This window comes from Nycticebus coucang, chromosome 1 (genome assembly GCF_027406575.1).
Source record: "Nycticebus coucang isolate mNycCou1 chromosome 1, mNycCou1.pri, whole genome shotgun sequence".
Lineage (NCBI taxonomy): Eukaryota > Metazoa > Chordata > Mammalia > Primates > Lorisidae > Nycticebus > Nycticebus coucang.
In genome coordinates, this window is record NC_069780.1 from 196,037,455 (window position 1) to 196,061,258 (window position 23,804).

The 23,804-nt window shown below is 46.1% G+C and overlaps 1 protein-coding gene across 1 annotated transcript in view; it reads right to left on the minus strand.

Annotated features, from left to right (window-relative positions):
- The window catches only part of AHRR (aryl hydrocarbon receptor repressor), an 88,924-nt gene that overhangs the window by 63,136 nt on the left and 1,984 nt on the right, over positions 1-23,804 (minus strand). The window contains exons 2-3 of the mRNA XM_053593940.1: positions 17,934-18,115; positions 1,593-1,696 (exon numbers count right to left, since the gene is read on the minus strand). Coding sequence (XP_053449915.1) covers positions 1,593-1,696; positions 17,934-18,115 — 286 coding nt within the window. The remainder of the gene's footprint in view (positions 1-1,592; positions 1,697-17,933; positions 18,116-23,804) is intronic.

The window sequence follows — 23,804 nt, forward strand, 5'->3', positions numbered from 1 at the left end:
GACTCCTCCATGGTAGCTGCAAAGGTCAGAGACACTGTCTCTTTTCCCTCTTCTTGGTGAAGAGCCACCTCAGGCCACATCCAGCACCTGAGGCCTGTTCCACAATAGCCTGATGACCAGAAGAGTACAGCCCACCCCATCACTGATGAACCACCAGAAAATTTAAGAGGGTAGCTGCCAAGACTGTTGAGGAAAGCAGTAAGGTAGGAAATTGCCTAAGGAAGATCAGCAAGCCCCTCAGGAGGGGTGTGGCAGGGAGTGGGGTCCTGTGTACTGCTGTCTGGTGGAGACAGAAGGCCACCGCCAGCCCAGCTCAGAGGCTGCCTCTCAAGCCACTTCAGACCACCCCTGTGAGAGATGCCAGCATCTGTGGCCTCTGCAAGGATGGGATGGCACAATGAGAGTACTTCAGCTGGTGACAAAACCACATGAAGTGACAAAGCACAGCTGGGCAGACAGAAGGACACTGGCTGGCGCGAGTGGCTAGGGGCCAGCTGAGGCATGGCAGACAGCCGCAGGAGTGACCTGGGTCTGGCTGGAGCATGGGCTGGAGGGTGAGAAGTGTGGGCTCCCTTTCAGGGGTAAAAGGTTGCTGCTGTGGGTGCTCTGGGATGGCTGTAGGGTCGCCTCCAGCCAGGTTAAGACTTATGCAACTTGGATGGTGTGGACACTGGCCATTTCTGACTTTTGTTGAAGATTAGACTGGCATCTGGCTTTACCTGGGAGACTGGGACCCACCAGGTAGGGTGATGGGCCACAGAGAGCTAGTGGGTGAGAACTAACTTGGAGACCCTGCAAGGGACAGCGTGGAGACACCCTCAGGCCCCAACATCCTCCTGCTGCAGTAGGTCAGCCAGTGTCCCCCTCCCTGCCCAGGGATGCTGGGTCCCAGCTGGAGCCCACCCTGCTGCCCTGGGAGCTCTAGCAGCACCGAACTTCACAGGCCACATCTGCCCCCTTTCTCTCTGGAGTCTGGCCAGCCCTGCCCTGTGATGCCCCTGGCTCTCCCACCACTGGTGAAGGCAGCCATACCCTTTATAGTATCCAGGAAGTTCTACTCCACCATCTTCTTTAGGAAAATGAGCCAGTTCATCTCTGAAGGTGCACCAGACCCCTGAGAAAGGTCCCAGGAAGGCCCAGCACCTATAGGAATCTCTGGCGCAGCAAGTCCCTGCCCAGGTCACAACTCTTAGCACTCACAGAGTAACATGCAGCAACTGGCCCATCCCCAGGCCAAAATCACACCAGAGAAGCTTATGTTGGCCTTTCCAAATCCTTAATTCAGGGGGTGAGGAGGAAGGCTTAATTTTTTTTAGGTTCTCTCTCACTGACCCATGAGTAAAATCAGAGACTGCAGAAAGATTTTCAAATTGTAGCATACAGGCCAGCGGGCTGCTGTGGGGGTCGGGTGGGGGGTGGTATACCAGGGACACCGCCCTCCAGCACGTGTTTTGGAGCCTCTTGTTAACTACAAACCCTGGCAATCTAAGGGCCTCCCAGGTGTGGCCCTGAACACCACGAAGCTGCAAGTTACTGAGCCCAAACACATGTGACGCTGACGCTGCGTGGTCCTGCGCGGAGGGGGCACTCACCTCCAGCAGCAGCCGTCCCTCCAGCACGGTGGACCCTCCACGAGCACAGCTGTCTCCGAGTGAGGGGGCGCTGGCTGCCCGCTGTGGGCACTTCTCCTGCACGACTATGGGGAGAAGAGACGCGTTAGGCCCCTCCCAGGACCCCAGGTTGAGGGCTTTTCTGAAGTTCTGCTCTCCTGTGTCTCACCAACCTTCACTGGTGCCTCTTGCTAGTAGATCCTTAATAGGACCGGAAGACACCAGGGGCCTCCACTTTTATTTTGGACCCTTCTCTAATCCACTCTGTTCACCAGCACTCAGGTTCAGAAGCAAAAGCTTCAAAGGGCGGACAGATCCTGGAGGCGCAGTCCCGGCCCCCGGCCCTCCAGCCTCTGATGCCCAGAAGGGGGATGTGTCTCAGGTTCCCGAGGACCTCACCACCCTCCTCCAGGTCCTGCAAGGAAGCCACTAAGCATGTGGAATGGGGTGGGGGGTGTCAAAACTATGGGGAGAACACACAGCCGTCCACAGCCAACCCAATCACAGGCGCCGCCTCCCCAGATTTGGGCTGGAGGTCTGCTAAGGTATGTGCTGGCTCTGGGCGCCCAGGGTGAACTCGCCAGCCCTCACCCTCACCCTCCCTCCTAGCCTCTCCAGCCTAGCGTGCAGGCTGAGCGCCGCCCACTTCCCCAGCAGCTTGGGCGCTGTCACGCTATGGGGCCTCCAGGCCTGGCGTGCGAGCGGAGCCCCCGCCTCCGCCCCGTGGCCCGGGCGAGGCGCCAGGGAGACCGCGGACATTGCCTATCAGTGGAGCCCGCCGGGCCCCCAAGCCTGCGCGGCTGCTCCCAGGTCTGCCCTGTTGGGGTGCCTCTTGGCTCCGCTGGGAGCCGGTGCCCTGGGCGGGAGCTGGAGGGAGGTGAAGTCACCCGCCCACAAGGCACCTTCCAGGAGGAAGTACCCTGGGCAGGGCATCCAGGACCTCACGGGTCCTTCCAGCCAGTGCCCTGCTCAGCCTATGCGCCTACTGGTTCTGGTCCCTGGGACAGCGGGGAGCTAGGAGAGTCCCCAGGCCCGGGCAGGCCAGGCTTGGCCTTAGCCTGTCCTCAGTCCTGGGCATCAGCTCTTTGGCCAGTTCCACTGCCTGCTCTGCCAACAAGTGCTGGGAACCTGGGCCATGTTTGACATGTGTTTTCAGCGGTCCCATGGGCTGCCCACCCCAGCTTGCCACCTCCTAGTCTCATCCATAGTGGCACTCTGAGGGCCTGGGAGGTGGGCTGCCCACCAAGATGAAAGTTCTGTTTTAACATGATTCCACTCACTCCTGCTTCCACTGCAGACTGCCTTTTGAGTGACCTCAGGACAGCTGTGTCTAGGGGCTGCCCCTACCCCCAGCATGATCCTGTTCCTTGTGAAGTGCCCACAACTCCCAGAGGAGAACTGTCCTGTCCATGGGAGGGCACCAAGCCCTCTACCCTCCCCCAGTCAAGGCTGTCTCTGCAAACCCCTCTGCAATTTGTCTGCAAACATTCAAACTCTCCCTTTGTTTCTCAAGAACTGAAAGATAAACATTTTTGCCTTTTGAAAATGAACCATGAGACATACCATTTAGTGATTGTTGATAGCTACAAATTGAAATGTCTTCCCTCACAGTTGTCTTCTGAACAGGTGTTTTCTGTCCTGGCTTCTTCACAGGAAAGGTTAGAGGAAACACCTGAGACTACAGGGAGCACCTCTCCAGCCACCAAGGAGTCAGCTCTGGAGAGGCAGTTAGGAGAGCCCAGGTGGGTGACAAAGAGCCCACCACCACCCCACACCTGGGAAGGCCCTACAGCACAGGATAGCTGCTCCTGAGGGTGCACTTGCAGGCTGTTCATCAGAAACGAGACACGCTCCAACTTTCACCAGTGGGACAAAGCCATCCTGTTAAGCACCTCAGGAAACTCCAGACCTCCAATGATGAAGCAGCACAGGATTTGGATGCTGCCCTGTGCGTGGGGTAGGGGAAGGCACCAGATCCATCCACAGAGGACTGCTCCCCTCCAGGGAGGGTGAATGAGCATGTCTCACTATTCCTGAAAAGGATGGGGGGGGGTCCTCCCTTCCCTCTGATGTGCAGAAGGAGAGCATCTGCCCAGGGTAGACCTGTGCCCTGGGACCAACACTCCAAATGGGCTGGAGTTTTCCACAGGAGGCTCAGCCACCCACACGGTCTGGCCCCAGGGACCCTCCTCCCTAGGCCCCTGCCCCTCTGCATGGCAGGATGGGTGAGTGCCCCACAGCCAGGTACTTTACTTATTGTCACCCTGTATTAGCCAGGTGAGCACCAGCAGGTGAGAAAACAGTTGAGGAACTGCAAAGTGAGAGGCAATGATCAGCCCACAGGGTGCAGTGGGAGGAGGTGAACCTCCTGCTCCACAGTGGGCCCTGCTTCCTAAGCCATGTGTCCCCACAGCTTCACTCTAGAGTTTGAAAATTCAAAGACAAGTGCCCATGAGTGAGTGTGGGTATGTGTACATGTGAGTATATTCAGGGGTGCATGTACACTGTGTGCTGGGTGCCTGAGGACTGAAGTACTGTGCTGGTTATGTGCGGGTCTTGTCAAACCTGCATGAGCGCATGCACCTGAGGCACTTGCTGGGGAGAGCAGGCAGAAGGGGTAGAAAGGCTCTCAGCCAGTGGGTGTTAGTGTGGACACATGTCCTTCCAAAATTCTACTTATAGCTTGTCAGTCAGTGGGGTTATAAATACCATTCAAAGTCTCAAGTCCTTCAGGCAAGAAAAAATCATCAGGAATATAAGTAAACATGCTCATTGCACGCAAACATGATATTTAGAAAATTAGACCATGGCTTCTTGGCCTTTTGGCTAAGATCAAGTGTAGAAAATTAGACCAGTGTCCAAGATGTATATTACATCAAGTTGTCCTATTTCCTTGAGAAAAAACTTCCAGATTTTTCAAAGTGCACCGAGCTATAGAGATTTCACACTTCCCTGCAGTGCAAAAAGAACCATAAAAAATGTATTTCCTCTGAGCCATTGAAGACCAGGGAATGAGCAGCTGGCAGTGCCCATGGTTTCTCTGGTTCAGAGAACACACCTCTAACCACTTTCAGAGGTCACACCAGATCCTCAGGCTGTGTAGCACCCCCTGTCCCGTCAAGAAAATGCACTACTGCTTTTAACCCTATGTTATCATGAAAGATGCAACCAAAAATAGCTCTTTGGGAAAAAAAAAAATTGTGCACATTGCCAGCCTATGTTCTCTTTGTGACGTGAAACATCTGGCATAAACAAACTATTTGGACATTCTTTTGAAGTTTCAATCTATGAAAGGAAAGCATACCAGTCAAGCCAGGGATTCAAGAAATGTTTTGTAAAGCAAATCTATCTCCCCCACCAATGCAATCAATGCTAATCACAGCTAATCCATGCAGGTCACAGGTGTAAAGATGAGCACAGGACACCAAGCAGTGCCTGCTCACCTTACCCGAGGAACACTGCCTTGGTCTGAGTTTGGATGTGCCTTACCTTTTGCTGGCTAGGGCGTCACACCCTGTGACTCCTTTGCCATCCACCTGCAGGTACAAAGGCTGCCCTGTTTGTAAACTCTCATGTCAAAGAGAAGTGCCCAGCTCCACTGTTGTTTATAAATAATGAATTTATTTCAAGTACATTTATAAAGTTGCATAATCATGAATTTGCAGATAACACCAACTTGGAGTTAGCCTATGTGCCTGTCATCATCACCTGCTGTTTCCTCACATAAGCCAGTCACACAGTACTGCAAATGATCAGCTCCTTTCAGGGCCTCATAGTCTTCACAATCAGGAGGCACAGCCTGAGCTAAGTAAAAGCCTCAGTTCCCAAACTGTCCAGCTGCACAGTCCCCAAGCCTCATGAAGGACTGGGGATTCACCTATGCAGCCATTCACCTCTGCAGCATGTCTGATGCCATCCCCGTCCTGGGGATACAAGAGACAATGAGAATGGATGAAACTTGGAAACACACAGGCCAAGTGTGAAGGAGAACAGGGAGAGAGGTTCTGTCGGAGCCTGGAACAGAGGTTGTAATGTTGAAAGTCTGGCCAGGCGGTCAGGTACAGTGGTGCACCTGTAGGCCCAATGCTTTGGGAGGCTGAGGCAGGAGGACCCCTTGAGCCCAGGAGCTCAAAGCTGCAGTGAGCTACGATGACACCACTGCATTCCAGCCTGGGTGACTATTTCTAAAAAAAAAAAAAGTGCGGCCAGGGAAGGTCACCTGAGGGATCTGTGCCATGTTACTAGACCAGCCTCTCTCAGCGAGGCCCAACGAGGCTGCCTCTACCCACATACAGGACTGCCCAGGCTGGCCCACTCTTCCCACACAGGTTCTGCTGTTCAGACCAGCATCTGTGAGACGGGGTGGTTATGACGGCAGCAGTGAGGAAAGTGTTAGCCAATCTTGTATTTCTCTTCTCAAAAGGACCAGGTGCCGCACCTAAAAGCATGAAAAGATCACTGGCTTCACAAATACGCATATATATGCACATTATGTTCTCCTGGAACACAGCTACTTTGCAGGCCCTCTTGTACCCACACCTTCTCATTCTCTCCCTACCTCCCTGCTCCTGGGGACATAGCCTTCTATCAGCTCCTCTCCAGGCTGGAGCAGCCAGGTGTCTGCTGGGATACCCTAGGACAGGTGTCCTCAAACTTTTTAAACAGGGGGCCAGTTCACTGTCCCTCAGACTGTTGGAAGGCCGGACTATAGTTTAAAAAAAAAAAACAACAAAAAACTGTGAACAAATTCCTATGCACACTGCACATATCTTATTTTGAAGTAAAAAACAAAACGGGAACAAATACAATTCACACTGTTTCATGTGGCCCGCGGGCCGCAGTTTGAGGACGCCTGCCCTAGGACATACCTTGGAGCTCTCAGACCACTTCCTTAAAACTTTTCAATTTTCATTTTTCTTGGCTCTATTTGTTTGTTTGTTTTTTTGTTTTGAGAGAGAGAGAGACAATGTCAAACTTACAGAAAAGTTATCAGAATGATAGAAAGCACCCCAAATACCCTTTGCCCAGAGATTCCACTTAAAAGTTTTACCAAATGTCTCAATAAGATCCTTTCTGTAGCCGAGGGTGGTGCTGGGCTGCTGCTGCATCCATTGGCACACTGCCCTATTTCCCACCACCTCTTCATCCTTTCCAGTCTCTCCTTGGCTTCATGGCCTTTGAGACGTTTTAGAGATTACAAGCAAGTTAGTTTGCAGAATGCCCCTCACTTGGAGTTTGTCTGGTGTTTCCTCCTGATTAGATCAAGGATATTCATCCAGCTGTAACATCACCATAGTGATGCTATGTCCTACTCACACATCCTGTTGCACGGTGCACAAAATTGATTTACTCCATTCTTGGAAGGGTTAAATTTGATCATGTAAGACAATGAATACTGGGTTTCTCTACCCTAAGCTTTTTTCCCTTTTGTATACATATTTAATAGACATTTTGTTCAAGACCACAAAAATCCTTTCTCATGACTAATTTTAGCATCCATTGATGTTTCTTGCCTAAGTTATTACTGTAATGGTTACCGGATGGTGATTTTATAATTTACCTCTTTTCTCCATGGTCGTATCTCTTGTTACCTTTATTAGCAATCTACTGTAAGTGCTTTCTCTTATGTATTCAGTCATTCATTCATTCACTTATGTCAGTATGGACTTATAAAACCCTATTTTATTCACTGGGCTATCATTGCTATCATCATTAATTTTAATGTTGAAATTGTCCAAATGTTGGCCAGTGGGAGCCCATTCAAGATGGTTCTGTGTCCTGTGACCCACTTCCCTCAACCCTCTGTCTTGCTTTCTGGCATGAAGTATTTGAAGCTTATCTTGTACTTTTCCTTCTCCAGCTTTGGAGTGAGCCCCCAAAGGCCTTGCTCCTTTTAATGGTGAAGATTATTTAGAGACCAAGATGTGAATGTTAGGTGGCTCACAATTATTGTGTCAATGTGCCAAGATCCTTCAGTGGGCAGAGCCAGTGTGTGTGAATGTACACACTTTACAGATATATTCATGTATCCATGTGTGTTTATATGTTGAAAATCATAAATTCATACCATTATTTCCAATTCCAATTCAACAACACAAGATTCAGTACAGAGTAGAATTGTTTTTCCTTCACTATTTGGTAGAAAACACTTTTAGACAATCTGGACTTAGATTTTCTCTGTGGGAGATTTTAAACAACTGAATCAATTTCTTAAATGGTCATATGACTATTCAGTTTTTCTATTTCTTCTTAAGTCATTTTTAATAAGCTGCATTTTCTAGGAATTTATTCATTTATGTTTTCAAATTTCAAATTTATTGGCATGATTTCTTCATAATAGATGCCCTTTATATTCCTGATAGTGTTCATTCTTTCTTCCTTGATCAATCTTACCAGATCTTCTTAAAGCTTATCATTTAGAAGAACTCTATTATATGTTTCTTTTCCATTTTATCAATATCTTTTTTTATCATTTTTTTGTCTCTCATTTTACTCTTCTTTATCAGAACCTTTCATTAAATACTTGAATGCTTAGCTCATTAACTTTTAGCCTTTTATACACAAACACTTAAGGTTCTTTATTTCTAAGTATTACCTTTGCTACATTCCACACATTTTAATTTATAAGTGCTTCTAAATTATATCATGTTTTCTTTTTTGGCCTATGAGTTATTTATAAGTGTGTTTTTTCCATATATAAGAATTTTCAGGTTATCTTTTTGTTTACAGCTTATTTTCATTGAAGTCTTACCATGTGCTCTTCATGATTTTGTCTTTCAAAATCTATTGAGATTTGCTTTATTGACCAGGATGGTTTCAATATATTTGTAAGTTCCATGTGGGCCTGAAACAAAGTGGGTTCTGCAGTTTTGGGGTATAGTTAATTGTATATGCATTCAATTAACCTTTAATTTTGTATTGTTCAAATCTTCTATAATCTTTAATGGCTTTTATTTACTTTATCTCTTATGATGAATTTATATAGTCCTCCTTATAATTCTTTCAATATTTATATTATAATATTTTATATATTATATATAAAATATATATTACATTATGTATTTTATTTGTTACAATATAATTATTTGTATTAATTATATTATAGGTTTTGAATTTATGTTATTAGAAGCATACACATTGAAAATTATTTTATTTGCTTAATGAAATGAATTGTTTAATCATTATATGTGACTTTCTCCATTTCCAGTAATATATTTTGTCCCCAAATCATTTTTTGACATTAACATAGCTATTCATCAGATTTCTTTCTGTTAAGTTCCCCAATATATCTTTTCCTTTCCCTATACTTCATCCTTTCTGTACCTGAAGATTAGAGGTGCTCCTTGCAAGCAGTATGCACTCAAATGGTCTTTATCTTTTATTTGTCATGTTTAGTCTACTTACATTTATTATAATTACAAATATTATATATTACAAATATATTATTACAAATATAATATAAATAAAAATATATTACAAATATTATAATTACAAATATAATATAATTTGGATTTTTCTGTTATTTATTCCACCTCTTTCTTGTCTTCCCCTCTTGATTGATTACATTCTCTCATTCTACTTTTTCCATTGTTGCAAAGTTCAATCCCATTTATATTGTCTTGATAATTATCCCAGAAATTTTATTATAAATTAGATAATCACACTCCTGAGTTAGAACTTTTTAACTCAAATCAGCCTCTTCAAATTTATATGCTATTTATGGCTATATATTTTTTTATTCTTACACTATATCATTATTTCATACAATTAATGTTTGCTTTGATTTACCCATATAGTCACTACCTTCTTGTTCTTCATTCCTTTTTTAAAAATTTATTTCAGATTAATGAGGATACAAATGATTAAGTTAATGATTGTTTGCATTTCTTAGGTAAAGTTCAAGATATAGTTGAATCCTTCACCCGGCAGGTGAGCTATATGCCCTTACTTTGTGCTCATCAGGTGAGAGTTTACCAATCTTCCTTACTTTCCTCCTCCCCCCAACTTGAATTTAATATGTTTTTATCTCCCGTGGGCCTGTAGTTGTTTATCTATTGATTTCAAATTAGTATTGACTACATTGGATATTTGCTTTTCCATTCTTGTGATACTTTACTAAGAAGAATGTTCTTCAACTCCATCCAGGTTAATACAAAAGATGTAAAGTCTCCATCTTTTTATGGATGAATAGTATTCCCTGGTATACATATACCACAGTTTATTAATCCATCACAAGTTGATGGGCACTTGGGTTGATTCCACATCTTGTTGATTTTGAATTGAGCTGCAATGAACATTTGAGTGCAAATGTCCTTATGGTAAAATCTTCATTCCTTCTTGTTTCTCAAATCTGCCACTTGGAATTCCCTTTCTTCAGCATGAAGTATACCTTTCAATAACTTCTTCTCAGATTCATGTAAGTTTGTGGTCTCTGAGCATTCCTTAATTTTCTGCCAGCACATCCGTATATTTTCAAAGGTTTAAAATATTTCATCTGTACCTTTGGCTATTATTAGCAGCAGATGAATCAGCTACCTAATGGTATTGGATGAAATTGTGTGTTTGGTAACACACACTAGACTCAGATGCCAGGAGGCAAGGATTATGCTCCCGTTCTTTTGCTTTCACTTTCATGTTGCTTTCATGTTAATATGAAACTCTTTCAGTTTGAATTTTAGCCAAGGCCTAACAACACCAGATAGCAATGCTTCTTGCTATCCCAAAGTGAGAGTTTCCTAGGAGGGGCTGTACTCTCAGTCCCTCTCACCCCAAATGCACCATGGGGGTGGCTTTTTTCTCACCTCATACTCAGTGAGGGGCTTCATGAGGCCCTGAGAGGCCTCCTGTGAGCCTGGTGGGGCTGCTGACAGCTGGTGTCCCTTTTACACTCAAGAAATCTAAGGGGCAAAAGGGCACTCCTGAAGCCCCAGCAGGTAAGGGGGCTGCATGTGGGGTCAAAGGGCACACTGCCTGCAATGCCTAGAGACTAGAGAACAAATTTCAGCAAGAGCTAGGGCAGTGATTTTCAGCCAGTCTACATGAGAGGATCTTGGGTGTGCCACGAAAAATTTTAAAGATTGTTAATTAAAGGCCAGGCACGATGGCTCATGCCTATAATCCCAGCAGACTGGGAGGCTGAGGTGGGAGGATTCCATGAGCTCAGGAGTTGGAGACCAGCCTGAGCAAGTGCAAGACCCCTTCTCTACTAAAAATAGAAAAAACTGGCTAGGCGTGGTGATGGTTGCCTGTAGTCTCAGCTACTCAGGAGTCTGAGGTAGGAGAATCCTTTGAACCTAGGGGTTACAGCTATGAAGCCACAGCACTCTACCTGGGGTGACAGAGTAAGAATCTGTCTCAAAAACAAAACAAAACAAAACAAAACAAAACCCAAGGTGAGTGGATTGCCTGAGCTCAGGAGTTTGAGAAGGGCCTGAGCAAAGAGTGAGACCCCATCTCTAAAAAAAATAGCCAGGCGTTGTGGCAGGCACATGTAGCCCCAGCTACTCAGAAGGCTGCGTCCAGAGAATTGCTTGAGGCCAACCAAGAGTGTGAAGTAGCTGTAAACTATGATGCCACAGAACTCTACTGAGGACAATAAGGTAAGACTCTTTCTAAAAAAAAAAAAAAAAAAAAAAAATCATTAAATGATTTTCAAAAGAAGTTCTAAGCACAGTAAGTATATATTTCTTTTTACTCTGTTTTTAGATCAACATAATTTAAGTGTGCCGTGGAAGTTTAACTATAGGTTCAAGTGTGCCATGAGATACAAAAGGTTGAAAAACACTGGGCTAGAGGTACCAGCCACCAACTGGGGGAATCACCTGCATTGGCAGCTGCAACAACTGGGATATGGTGGTCTCTGGAGAAACCATGAGAACACCCAAAGGCCCCTGCCAGCCTCATGTGCCCTCCCAAGAGAGCCTCTCCATCCCTCCTGCTCCCATCCTAGAGGTTCTGAAACTACAGCTACCAGTGGGGGAACACCAAGGGACAAAGCAGCCAACCTGACCCCTGACCTCCCACCTGCCTCAGCCCCAGGTGAGACATTTGGAGCTTTAACTGTTTCCTTGGGACCCGGGGTCTAATTATAGGAAAACACTAAATTACCTAGAAGGGGCCAGAAGAGTCCTCGAGTTATCCCAGTTTCTTCCAGGGGTAGAAGGAGAACCCAGTCACAAAGGGGGTTTACCAGGCAGATGTAAGAAGAAATGCAGTTTCCTGTTGTTCTCAGCCTGCTTCCTTCAGGTGTCCTGGGTAGACCTGAGTGAGTACCTGAGTCCCTGCTCTTCTTCTTATCCAGATTTATCTTTGGGAAGTAATTAAATGAGGTAGGAAAAAAATAAAATCAGCTCACAAAATTATCAGGAGTGATCTTTCCTTCCATCTATGGCAGTGCTTGGGAAACCACTTCTTGAGGACCCTAGGATCAGAGGTGGGAGTGACCACACATCAGGGCCAGCTCCTTTCCTGGCCCTCAAGTACTCAAAAATACCCTGAAATGATTAAAATCAGTATGTCTTTGTTTTATATGCCCCCCAAAGGGGAAGCCATCTTCCAGAAGTATCAGAATGGAGAGGACAGGTGAGCAAGAGGGCCCTGGGAAGCAGTCTGAAAGTCACATGCAGCCCCATGGTCAGACCCACAGTGACCAGCCCCAAGTGCTCCCTGTGCTCAAGGAAAAGGTGATCCCAAACTTCTTGCCTGAAGGCTCCTCCAGGACTGCTATAAAACAATGACTTAAACAACAGTAATTTATTTTTTTCCTCTCTTCAATTCTGGAGGCTGGACGTCCATGATCAAGGTGCCACAAACTTTGGCGTCTGGTGAGGCCGTCTAATTGGCTGGCAGACAGCTGCCTTCTCATTGTCCTCACATGGACTTTGTGCTCTTCTTATAAGTATTCGAACCCATCAAGTCACAGCCCCACCCTTCTGATCTCATTAACCTTAGTAACTCCCTTAGAGGCCCCATCGCCAAACACAAACTAAGGGCTAGAGCTTCCACATATGAATTTAGGGAGACAGAAACATTTAGTCCATAACATTCCAACCAGCGCCCCCAAAATTCTTGTTCTCACATGCAAATACATTTATTCCATCCCAACAGACCCCAAGTCTTAACTCATTCCAGCATCAACTCTAAAGTCTAAAGCCAAAGTTTCATCTACATCTCATCTACATCAGAAACACATGAAACTGGACCTGCAATTTATCATGAGGCACCACTGCTCTCCAGCTGGCAGCCTGGGAAATCAGGCCAGTGAAGTGGCGTTGGGTGGAAATTCTCATTCCAAAGGGAGAAATAAGAAATAAGGGGTGGGAAGTCCCAAACATGGTTCAAGCATGCCATGAGATACAAAAGGGTGAAAAACACTGGGCTAGAGATATCAGCCACCACCTAGGGGAATCACCTTACAAGCACAGCCCACAAGCACCTGAGGGCGCTGGACAATCCCCTCTGCTTGGTATCTGCGCACAGCTCTGCAGTGCCTGCCTCCCAGAGCCAACAGGAAGCAACTTGCCCTGGGAGTGTGGCAGGAGAGGCCATCCTGGCCTCTTAAGTTACCAGGGCTGTTTTACCCCTTCCTGGAAGCTGAATGGCTCTGTCATCCACGCCATTCCCTTTAATCCAAACTGGTGGTGTCTTGGCTGCAATAATCCCACCTCTATGCCAGTTTCTGTGAAGTGGCTCATTAAGGGTCCACCAGTTCACACCTACTGGTCTCTTTATCACATGTGTGTTCAGCCACATCCATGGTGGTCTCTCCAGGACATGCTTTTGTTGTTGTTGTTGTTGTTGTTTTTCAATATGGATAGCCAGAGAATTTTCCAAATCTTTGAGTTTTGGTTCCTTTTCTCTGAACAGTTTCTTCAATTTACTGGAATCTCTCTCCTCTCACATTTTCTACAAGCAGTAAGAAGACCTGAGGGCACAGCTTCTACACTTCGCTTAGAAATCTCCTCACCCAATTTTATCGCTCACAAACTCTGTGTTCAGAAAAGTGCAACACGGCTCAGCCAAGTTCCTTGCCACTTGGTAACTAGCTCCCAGTACCACGCTCTTCACTTACGCCCCCAAGTCCTCACCACAGAAGATATGGATGTTCACATTTCTACTGTTGCTCTGCTCGAGATGACATACGATCCTCTGGGATGGCAGAAACTTTCTCTACAACCCTCCTCTTCTCTGAGACCTTACCAGAATTGCCTCAATGTCCGTATTTCCACCAATTCCTGCTAATTTTGGCTTTTTCTACACACACGTCAAAGCCCTCCAGCCTCCACCCATCACCCAGCTTCAAAGCCACATCCACATTCTTAGGTATGTGTTACAGCAGCACCCCACTTCTCAGTACCAAAATCTCAATCTACTTGCACTGCTTATAATAAAATACTACATGCTAGGAGACTTAAATAGGAATTCATTTTCTCACAGTTCTGGAGGCTAAATGTCCATAATCAAGATGGCTGAATTGAGTTCTGGAAGAGTTCTGTCTCTATGGAGTCCTCACCTGGATCTTCTCTGGTGAGTGCTCAGAGAGAGTGAGAGCCCTTAGGTCTCTTTTGAGGACAGCAGTCCTGTCAGATCAGGGCCCCACCCTTATGATCTTATTTAACCATAATTACTTCTTTAGAGGCCCCACCTGCAAATACAATCACACTGAGGATTGCGGTTTCAACACTCAACATGAATTTTGGAGAGACATAAACATTCAGTCTGTAATAAGGATCATCAGGAAAAGGGTAAATCATAGAGAAAGCTGAAAAGGGGTAAAATGTGGCTTAATAATTGCATATGCTTCAGTCCTAGGTTTACAAAATCATTTTGCATGCCACCAAGCCTGGCATTCTGAGTTCAAGATCCAGGATGCAACCCCTGGAGCCATGGGACTTCTGGGCTGACCCTACCTATGTGGGGAGAGCAGACCTGCCCCCACACAGCATAGAGTCCAGGTGCCAGAGGTTGAACACAGAGAACCAAAGAATGACCTGCCCGACCTCACCATGGGGTAATAGGAGAAGGAGTAGGAGGGCAGCCCTATACCCTGAGACACCAGGTCTGCGCAAGAGTCGAGGCTGGGATGCCTTTTCTCTCTGGTTTGCTGGCAAGGCGCTGCCTTCTACACCCCTCTTGACAGTGGCAAGAGCTATATCAACACTCCTGTCCCAATGGGTAAGTGGGTGGACGCAGTCCACGTGCCAGGGCTGGGAGAGCCCTTTACCATCAGCACCCTGAGCCCCAGGACTTTACTCCCCGGTGCTCTTCCTTGGCCTTGACCTGATCACTGGCTGGGCTTCAGTAACTGGTCAGGGCTTCTTGTACCCTCCTGGAGCTGGGGGTCCTGAAACTGGAACTGGAACTGGGCTCTGACCCGGATGCAGCTCTGGGCCTGGTTCTGCCCCAGGCTCTCAGGGGTACTGTCTCAGCTTCCCTTCCTTTAACCTGGAATTTCCCCTTTTGTGAACAGCAAAATTGACAAGAGTGGAAAATCCCAACCTTAACAGGCATCCACAGAAGCCAGGGTTTTGTAACTTACAAGTGCCAGTCCCCAAATAAATAAAAATGAAATGAACTCCACTGCCTTCTAAAAATCCATGCAAGTCAATAACACTAAAGTAAACATCACAAGCAAATTTTCAGGCCATTCTCACCTTTTGAGATTGAAACATTCCAGTTTATGTCCTTCTTAGAGGTGACTTTTTATGGAAATTTTAATGAAATGAGCCCATCCATTTCTGAGTCAAGAGACACAGATTAAGATCTAATTTTCATATCTTGATTTTTTCTCCAGCTACACAGTGGAAATGAATCAGGAAAGTTTTGAAAATGTTCTCTGAAATGTACAGCTTGAAGGGGATCACAAATCTCAGAATCTTTGGTAGAAAACAAGTGATAGAAAAATCAAGTTTATCTTTTTACCTAACTGTGAACTGCTCTCATAAAGCCTGTGGAGCATTATGACTCATTTTATCTGTAGCCCAACTGTGAGAATTCACACACACAGAGTGTAACAGATACCCAGGGGAGCCTACCTATGTCAGCAGCTAGTCCCACGATGCACTCATTGCAGGTCTGTATATTAAGAGGAACTGTGCATTCAGGTGGACACTTGGACAGTCATCTGCACTTGCTGGAAATTTCAGAATTGAAGCCTTTCCAAGATCGCCAAGCCCAGGCCTGGCTGAGCACAAATGGACTTGTCCAGAGAGGAATTGACTCCAGCCTCCCTCCCAACCTCCCAGGCAGAAGTCAGGACTTCATGGGGGTGTCAGCAAGAAGAAGGAAAAATAACCATATCTTTAGCTCTGGACAAAGCCCTTGCCCACTTTACAGCCCCAAACCTGGCCTGCGGTATCCAAACAGGAGGGTGAGAGTGCCTCCTTGCTGTCCTCGGGGCATGTAACAGTAATTGTGGAGGGGGGTCCACTGAGTCCACATGCACTTCACAGAAAGCAAATCTCAAGGACCTTGTCCCCAGCCTGTCCTAGCACCCCATGCGTGGCAAGTTCAGGATGGCACTCTGCTTCTTCATCATATCTTAACTCTCTAGGAAACACACAAGCACCCTGCATACACACTAACCCTGCAGGCCTCTGAGGTAAGCTAAGCTCAGCACTGCCAGAGCTAAGAGTGACCATCAGGGTGCCATGGGCCAGAAGCCCCTGTGCCTGGGTCTGCAGATAAAGGTATAAAGTTAATATTTTTTCAGTATAAAATTAGAAGACCTGAAAAGCAAAACTACTACTTGCTGAAACCTCACCAGTCAGAGATAAAGATGACTGTTAACATTTTGTTGTATTAAATTTCAGTGGGTGGAGGAGGCTGGTCAGGATCTAGGGAAAAGGTCTGTGGGAGATCCTCCCACAGGACACACATCTGAGGGTTGCGGAGGCTGGCAGAGGCCCATGCACTGAAAGGTACACATGCCGCCAGGGCAGATCCCTATCCCTTGAAGGGATGCCAGGTTCTCTCCACCTCAGTCAGACATGGAAGGCAGCACCCCAGCCCTGCTGCACCCCACGTGGCTGACCTAGAACAGCCATCCAACCCAATTGTCAGAGGTCCATTCCAGCTAGTGACTGAATTTTTAATATATATATATATATTTTTTTTTGTAGAGACAGAGTCTCACTTTATGACCCTCGGTAGAGTGCCGTGGCCTCACACAGCTCACAGCAACCTCCAACTCCTGGGCTTAAGCGATTCTCTTGCCTCAGCCTCCCGAGCAGCTGGGACGACAGGTGCCCGCCACAACGCCCGGCTATTTTTTGGTTGCAGTTTGGCCGGGGCCGGGTTTGAACCCGCCACCCTCGGTATATGGGGCCGGCACCTTACCGACTGAGCCACAGGCGCCGCCCTGGATTTTTAATTTTAAAAGCAGTATAATTCAAATCACTTCAGGTCACATCACCTTCAGCTTCTACACAGAATGCAGAAGCTGAAAGTGACTTTACTCTCACCTTCCAGGGACAAAGACCTCACAGTCTGAGCCTACAGGTCTCCTGGAATCTAAGGTCCCAGGGCATCCAATAACCAGAAATTGGAGAAAATATAGCACTTGTGATGATAGACAGGACAGGAACAAGACTCTGTGGACACTGATGAGGAGAATTCAGATCAAATTCTGAATATGAAACCCCTGGTGGACACAGGGGATCTGCCTCTCCAAGGACCTTCTGGGAAGGTCATAGAAAAAATGGGGCAGAGACAGGCTAGATACAGGCCTGGGAGTGAACACCAGGCCCCTCCCATTCTCTCCCAGAACAAAACACCTGGGCTGTGTGCTGAGGAAGGGGACAGAAAACCTCTCTATCTCTAGGGAGATGTGACCCCAGGAGGCCCGGCCCCAGGTGCAGGAGGAAGGAACAGGCAATAGTAGCTGCCTCTGGGGAGGAGCCTGGCCTGGACTATGGTCATTGGGGCACCCAGGGCTGTTGCAAGGGTGAGTGCACCAGGCATCCCAGGGCAGCACAGACCATGGGGTCACACCTGCTTAGCTGCTTCAGCCTTCTGACCACTACAGGTCCTTCATCTCCACAAAGCCAAAACATCATTCCCTGGAGCCCCTGGGCTGGGGGGAGCCCAATGAGGCCCAGCAGGGCAGGGCCGGCCCCACCCTCCCACCAGAGCTGGCCCACGAAGTGGGTGGAATGCCCTGACCTGAGAGTTGGGGGAACAGCCAGACCACCGCCTGACCTGATAACAGAGAAAACTCACAGCACGTATCAAACCACCAGACCCACCTCCTCAATCACAGTTGGGCCCAGGTGAGACCCAGGTGAGAATCAGGAAGACACAGGTAGACACAGTTGAGAACCCTACCTTGGAAGAAGCTCTTCACCCTGAGGTAACTGACACTGAGGCGCAGGACGGAAAGCTTGTCCAGCTTGGAGATGACGTCTGGGGGAAATGGCAGCAAACTGGCCAGGTGGTCCAACTCAGCATTCAGGCGGTCCCGGTGCCGCTTGGAAGGGTTCGACTTCTCGGCCCCCCCGATGGGCCTCCTGTGGGAAATGGCCTCAGTCAGATGAATTTCTCCACCAAGAGCCACTGGCAGCATGGGGTGGTCACCTGTCCTCTGAAGTGATCTTACTAGGAGCATTCCAGCTGCTGCTGAGACACTTGGATAAAGCTAAAACTCACTATTCCTGAAGATGTACATACGAAAACACCAAAGTGTACACTAGGAAACGATAGCTCAGCATTCGGAGGGAATGCACAAAGAAATAAAGAACAAACTAGCATGAGAACAGTGGCTTCTTGCAAGGAGGAAGGCCATGGGACCCCTGCTATGTGAACTTGACCTCTCTGTGCTATCATTCCCTGAGATAGAAGGAGGACACCTAGCCCCAGGACGTCTGGCCAAAAAGAGTGTGTGTGTAAAATATCACATTCATTCAGCAGCCATCAGGGTCACCTCAGTATCTAAACAAAACCTAACGTATTCCAGGAAAAATGAAAACTTCCTCCTGTGACTCCTGCACTCCCCACCTAAGCACTTTAAACACAGCTCTCCAGCCTTGCAGCTCCCGGGCCTCTCTGAGTTTTGGTTTGTCCTCCATGTGGTAGGTCCAAGGGCCAAGGTAAGGACACCAAAGCACCTCCGAGCACCAGAGATTAGATACCCACCACTCACAGGCCCCATGGGCAGGAGGGTGTCACTCGATCCTCCTCTTAACCCACAGCAGATCTGCTGTACCCACAAAAGATAAGTGTCCTGCAAGGGCTTTTCTCTCATGTCCCCTAGTGTGCCTGACACAAGCCTTTCATCTGTCCCTCTCACCTCTGAGTGGCCGTCCCCTTCACCTGTCCCTCTCACCTACTCAAACTGCCCGTCAAAATTTAAATAGGCAGGACAACCTAAGGATAAACTCAACCAGCTATAGTGTTCATTGGCATTCCCGGGACAAAGGAGAGGCCTCCCCAGAAAACAAGAGAAATACCTGATGGGCAGATGGCAATTGGGGAGGTCAGAAAGGAGGAGACACACCAGGGAGATGGATGGGCAAGGTGGTCAATGGTAGTGAAGAGGATGGCAAAGAGGAAAGTAGACAACAGACATGAAACAGCAGATACATACAGGCACCTGGGAAAGGTCCACTGGCAGGCAGGCAGTGGCTCACTCCATTCTGCCTGGCAGGTCCACATGGGGCTTTACTATGGTTTGAACATCGGTCCCTTCCAAAATCCATATTGAAACTTCATTCTCAATGTGCAGTGTTGAGAGGCAGGCTTTTTAAGAGGTGATTGGTCATGAGGCCACTGGCCCCTGAATGTATTAATCTATTCATGTGTTAATGGTTAACAGGCTATCATGGGTGGGGAGCTGATGGCTTTATAAGAATAGGAAGAAAGACCCTGAGTTGGCACATTAGCATGCCCAGCTCTCTCACCATCTGAGCCTGTGCCACCCTGGGACTCTGCACAGAGTCCCCATCAGCAAGAAGGCCATCGTCATATGTGCACCCAACCATGGACTCCTCGGCCTCCATAACTGTAAGAAATAAACTGATTTACTTTATAAACTACTCAGTTTCTGGTATTCCATTAGTAACAGAAAAAAGACTAAGACAGGCTTAGTCTTTGGAGATCACACCTGTCCTTGCCTCCAGCCGGGCCCACTTCTCCCACCCATTCCTCACAGACAGACACCCTCATGGTCTTGTGCAGTGCACATATCTGTCTAGAGCTCAGAGAGAAGTCATGCCCTGTAAATAGGCTGAGCCCCTCTTACCCCCAGGCTGTCCAATACATGCTCAGAGGAAGGGGCCATTGCCTGGTGAAGCAGCAAGTGTCCCAAGAGCTCAGCTCAGCAAACATGGCTTTATCCCTTCACACCTCAGAACACTGCCTGCCTCTTGCTGCTGTGCTGCACTATCTACCCCCAAGCCCAGGTCCATGAACCAGAGGGAAGACTCCACACAGGTGGATGGAGAAGGGTGGGTAGCTAGGGGTCGAGAAGACATGTGGACAGGAAACACTCCTCTGAGACGGCATGGGCTGAAGTGCAGGAACCTAAGAGGAGGCTCAGGGAAGAAGCTCTACTCCAAGGCAGGAGATAATGGGGACAAGGAGAATTCAACCCACACTCTATTAGCAAGAAACAATATGGGGGAGGGGACAAGCCAGCTCAGATGGAAGGCGATTTAAAAAGAAAGCTATGAGGCACCAAAAATATGAAATAAATCTCACAAAAGACACCCAAACATCTCAACATAAACAAGTGTAAAATATTTGTTGAGAAAAATTTTAAAAGACCTAAATAAATAGAAGGATATACCATGTTCTTGGGTTGGAAGATTCAATATTATTAAGATGGCAATTCTTCCCCAAACTGATCTATAGATTCAATGTAATCTCAATTAAAATTCCAACAAATTTTTATATAAATTGACGAGCCGATTCTAAAATTTAAATGGAAATCCCAAGGACCTAGAATAGCCAATTAGAAGAACAAAGTTAGAGGACTTAGCCTATTGATTTTAAGCCTTCTCTAAAACTGCAATATTAAAGATGATTTGGTTATCTTTGGGCGGCACCTGTGGCTCAAGGGGTAGAGTGCCAGCCCCATATACGGGAGGTGGCGGTTCAAACCTGACCCCGGCCAAAAACTGCAAAAAAAAAAAAAAGATGATTTGGTTATTAAAAAAAACACAAAACATAGATGAATAGGACATAATAGAAAGAGTCTAGAAATAGACTTGCATATTTTTCATTGGATCTATTTATTTGACAAGTTATTTCAAAATGATACAAAGGCAATAAAATAGGAAAAGGAAATTGTTTTCAATAAATGGTGCTGGAACAACTGTATATCCACAAAAACAAATGAATATCAATTCAAACCTCACACAATACCAAAAAGTGAACTCAAAGTGGATTATTAGACCTAAATGTAAAATTATTATAAAATTTTACAAGAAAACTTGTTCAAAATTTTTGGGACTTTAGGGTCTCAGGAACTCTAACAACATAGACAAACAAAAATTTGAAAAATTCATCTTCATCGGGCAGTGCCTGTGGCTCAAAGGAGTAGGGCACTGGCCCCATATGCTGGAGGTGATGGGTTCAAACCCAGCCCCGGCCAGAAACTGCAAAAAAAAAAAAAAAAAGAAAAATTCATCTTCATCAAAACCTTTTAAAAAAATCTTTTGAAAGTCAATATTGAGAAAATTAAAAGGCAAATCATAGACTAAAATAAAATGTTCACAATGATTTGTATCCAGAATGTAAAATATTGCCAAAATGTAAAATGATAGGACTGCTTTTGAAAACAGTTTGTATAGTTTCTTAAAAACTTAAACATATACCTTCCAGATGGCCTAGCAATTTCCCTGGTAGGTATTTACCCAAGAAAAATTAAAATGTACATCCAGAGAGACTTGTACAAAAATGTTCAAGGCAGCTTTATTTGTAATAGCCCCAAACTGGGAGCAACCTAAATTTTCATCTGCAGGGGAATAAACAAATTTGGCACATCCATGGAACAGAATACCACTCAGCAATAAAAAGGAATAAACTGTTGATACAAACATGAATCAATCTCAAATTATTATCCCAATTGAAAGTAGCCCATCAAAACACTGTATTATTCCATTTACACAAAATGGCAGGAAATGCACATCATCTACAGCTACTGGAAGCAGACAGAGCTGCCTGGGGATGCAGGTGGAGGGAAGAATGAAGAATTACCTAGGGGCATCAAGAACTTGTGGAGTGATGGAAATGTCTATACTCTTGATTTTGGTGATGGTTTCACGGGTGCATACAAAGTCAAAAGCAACAGATCATACAATTTAAATAATGCATTTCCATCGAAATGCGTGTACTTCAATTAAACTCCATTAAAGATACAAATGCAGAAAACAAAGGGAACCCCTTGGTTCCTACACTGTATGAGCTGAAGGCACTGTCTCAGTGAGCCCTCTGGGGACTTCAATGAACGAGACTTTAGGCATCAAACATGCAGATGGTGGCACAAGGCATTCATTCCTAGGAGAATGCTGTGGGTTTGGAATTACCCACAGAACTCAACTTACCCACAGTACCTAAATGATACCAGGGCTGGGCTGGGGAGGGGGGAGAAAAGGTTTTAAGGGCACTGCCAAGAGGAAGATGTCCCCAGCCAGTAGCCCAGCTGCCCTCTGTACCCAGGCCCTTGGGGGCCTTTCAGGAGAAGGTTCTAGCCCAGGAGCCGAAACTCATGAGTCCAGACCAATTCCACCTCTGACTGTATATTCACCTCCACCCTCCACAATCTTTATCACCACCCACAGATGAGGAACAGACCAGAATTCCACACAGCCCTTGGGTATGGTGGGAGCCACAGCTGGGACAGCCAGAGCCGGCAAAACTCACTTCCTAAAGGGGACTGCAGGACAGGTGCCCTTGTACTCAACATCAAAAACAATGGCTGTTTTGGCTTCCACTTTCCCCAGAGTATGTCTCTAGGGCGTTTACTCTAACCCACCCCCACGCCCCCACGTGCCCCCCCCCACCCCCCAGCTTCCCTCCAGTGGAGATTGAGAGGCAGCCTCATTACCTCCTTGCAAGGTCATGATATGTCTGCATGCACTGCCCAGACAAGCGAATGTAGTACAGGTGTGTGTGTGTGTGTGTCTGAGTCTGAAAATGTTTAGTGTCTGTTCAAGCAACTCTACTGCCAATCACAATTTTTTTATTTTTCTTTTCTGTTTTCAACTTTTTTTTCCTTTTTTCTGTTAGTGCTCAAGAGTTTTAAATTTAAACATACGTATTTTATTCTTTTTTATTTTTTTGAGACAGAATTTCACTATGTTGCCTTGGTTAGAGTGCTGTGGCATCATAGCTCATAGCAACCTCAAACTTTTGGGCTTAAGCGATTCTCTTTCCTTAGCCTCCCAAGTAGCTGGGACTACAGGCACCCACCACAATGCCCGGCTATTGTTATAGTTGTCATTGTTTAGCTGGCCTGGACTGGGTTCGAACCCACCAACCTCTGTGTATGCGGCTGGAGCCGTAACCACTGTGCTACGGGTGCTGAGCCAACATATGTATTTTAAAGATTCAAAGAGTGTATTAGAAGAAATAACGGGAATATTCTCTTATAAACCTAGACTAGGGAAGATTTTACTAATCAAGATGTAAAATGAATTAGCCACAAAGGTAAAGATTGATAAATTCAACCTAATAAACATTTAATATTTTACTACAAGAACACCATAAGTAAAATCAAAACTGGAGTAAAATATCTCAAACCCACTCAAGAATTAATTTTCCCAGTATACAAGATCCTACAAATTAAAAAGCACAAAAACAATCTAATAGAAAAATGAGTAAAATATACAAACACAGACCATTCACAGAAAAGGAATATCTCTTAAAACTCACTTATGACAAGAGAATGCAAATTAAAATGGCCAAAGCCTAGAAAACACTACATGCACGCCAAGGCACAGGGAACAGGCACACCGATGACAGCCCTCAGCAGGCGCAGCCTCTAATGTCAGGAGTTTGGCAACAACTATACAACTGCAAACGCCAGTAGCTTCTGACTGAACACTCCACTTGTAGGTTCTTACCCCCAATATGAGTATTGAGTCCAGAATTTAAGGAGACTTGAAACCTCGAGTTGCAGACAAAGTTCTCACTACTCATAGCATACCATGTGAGAATCAGCATGTTTGTCATTTATGCTGTGTCCTCAAGTCCCTT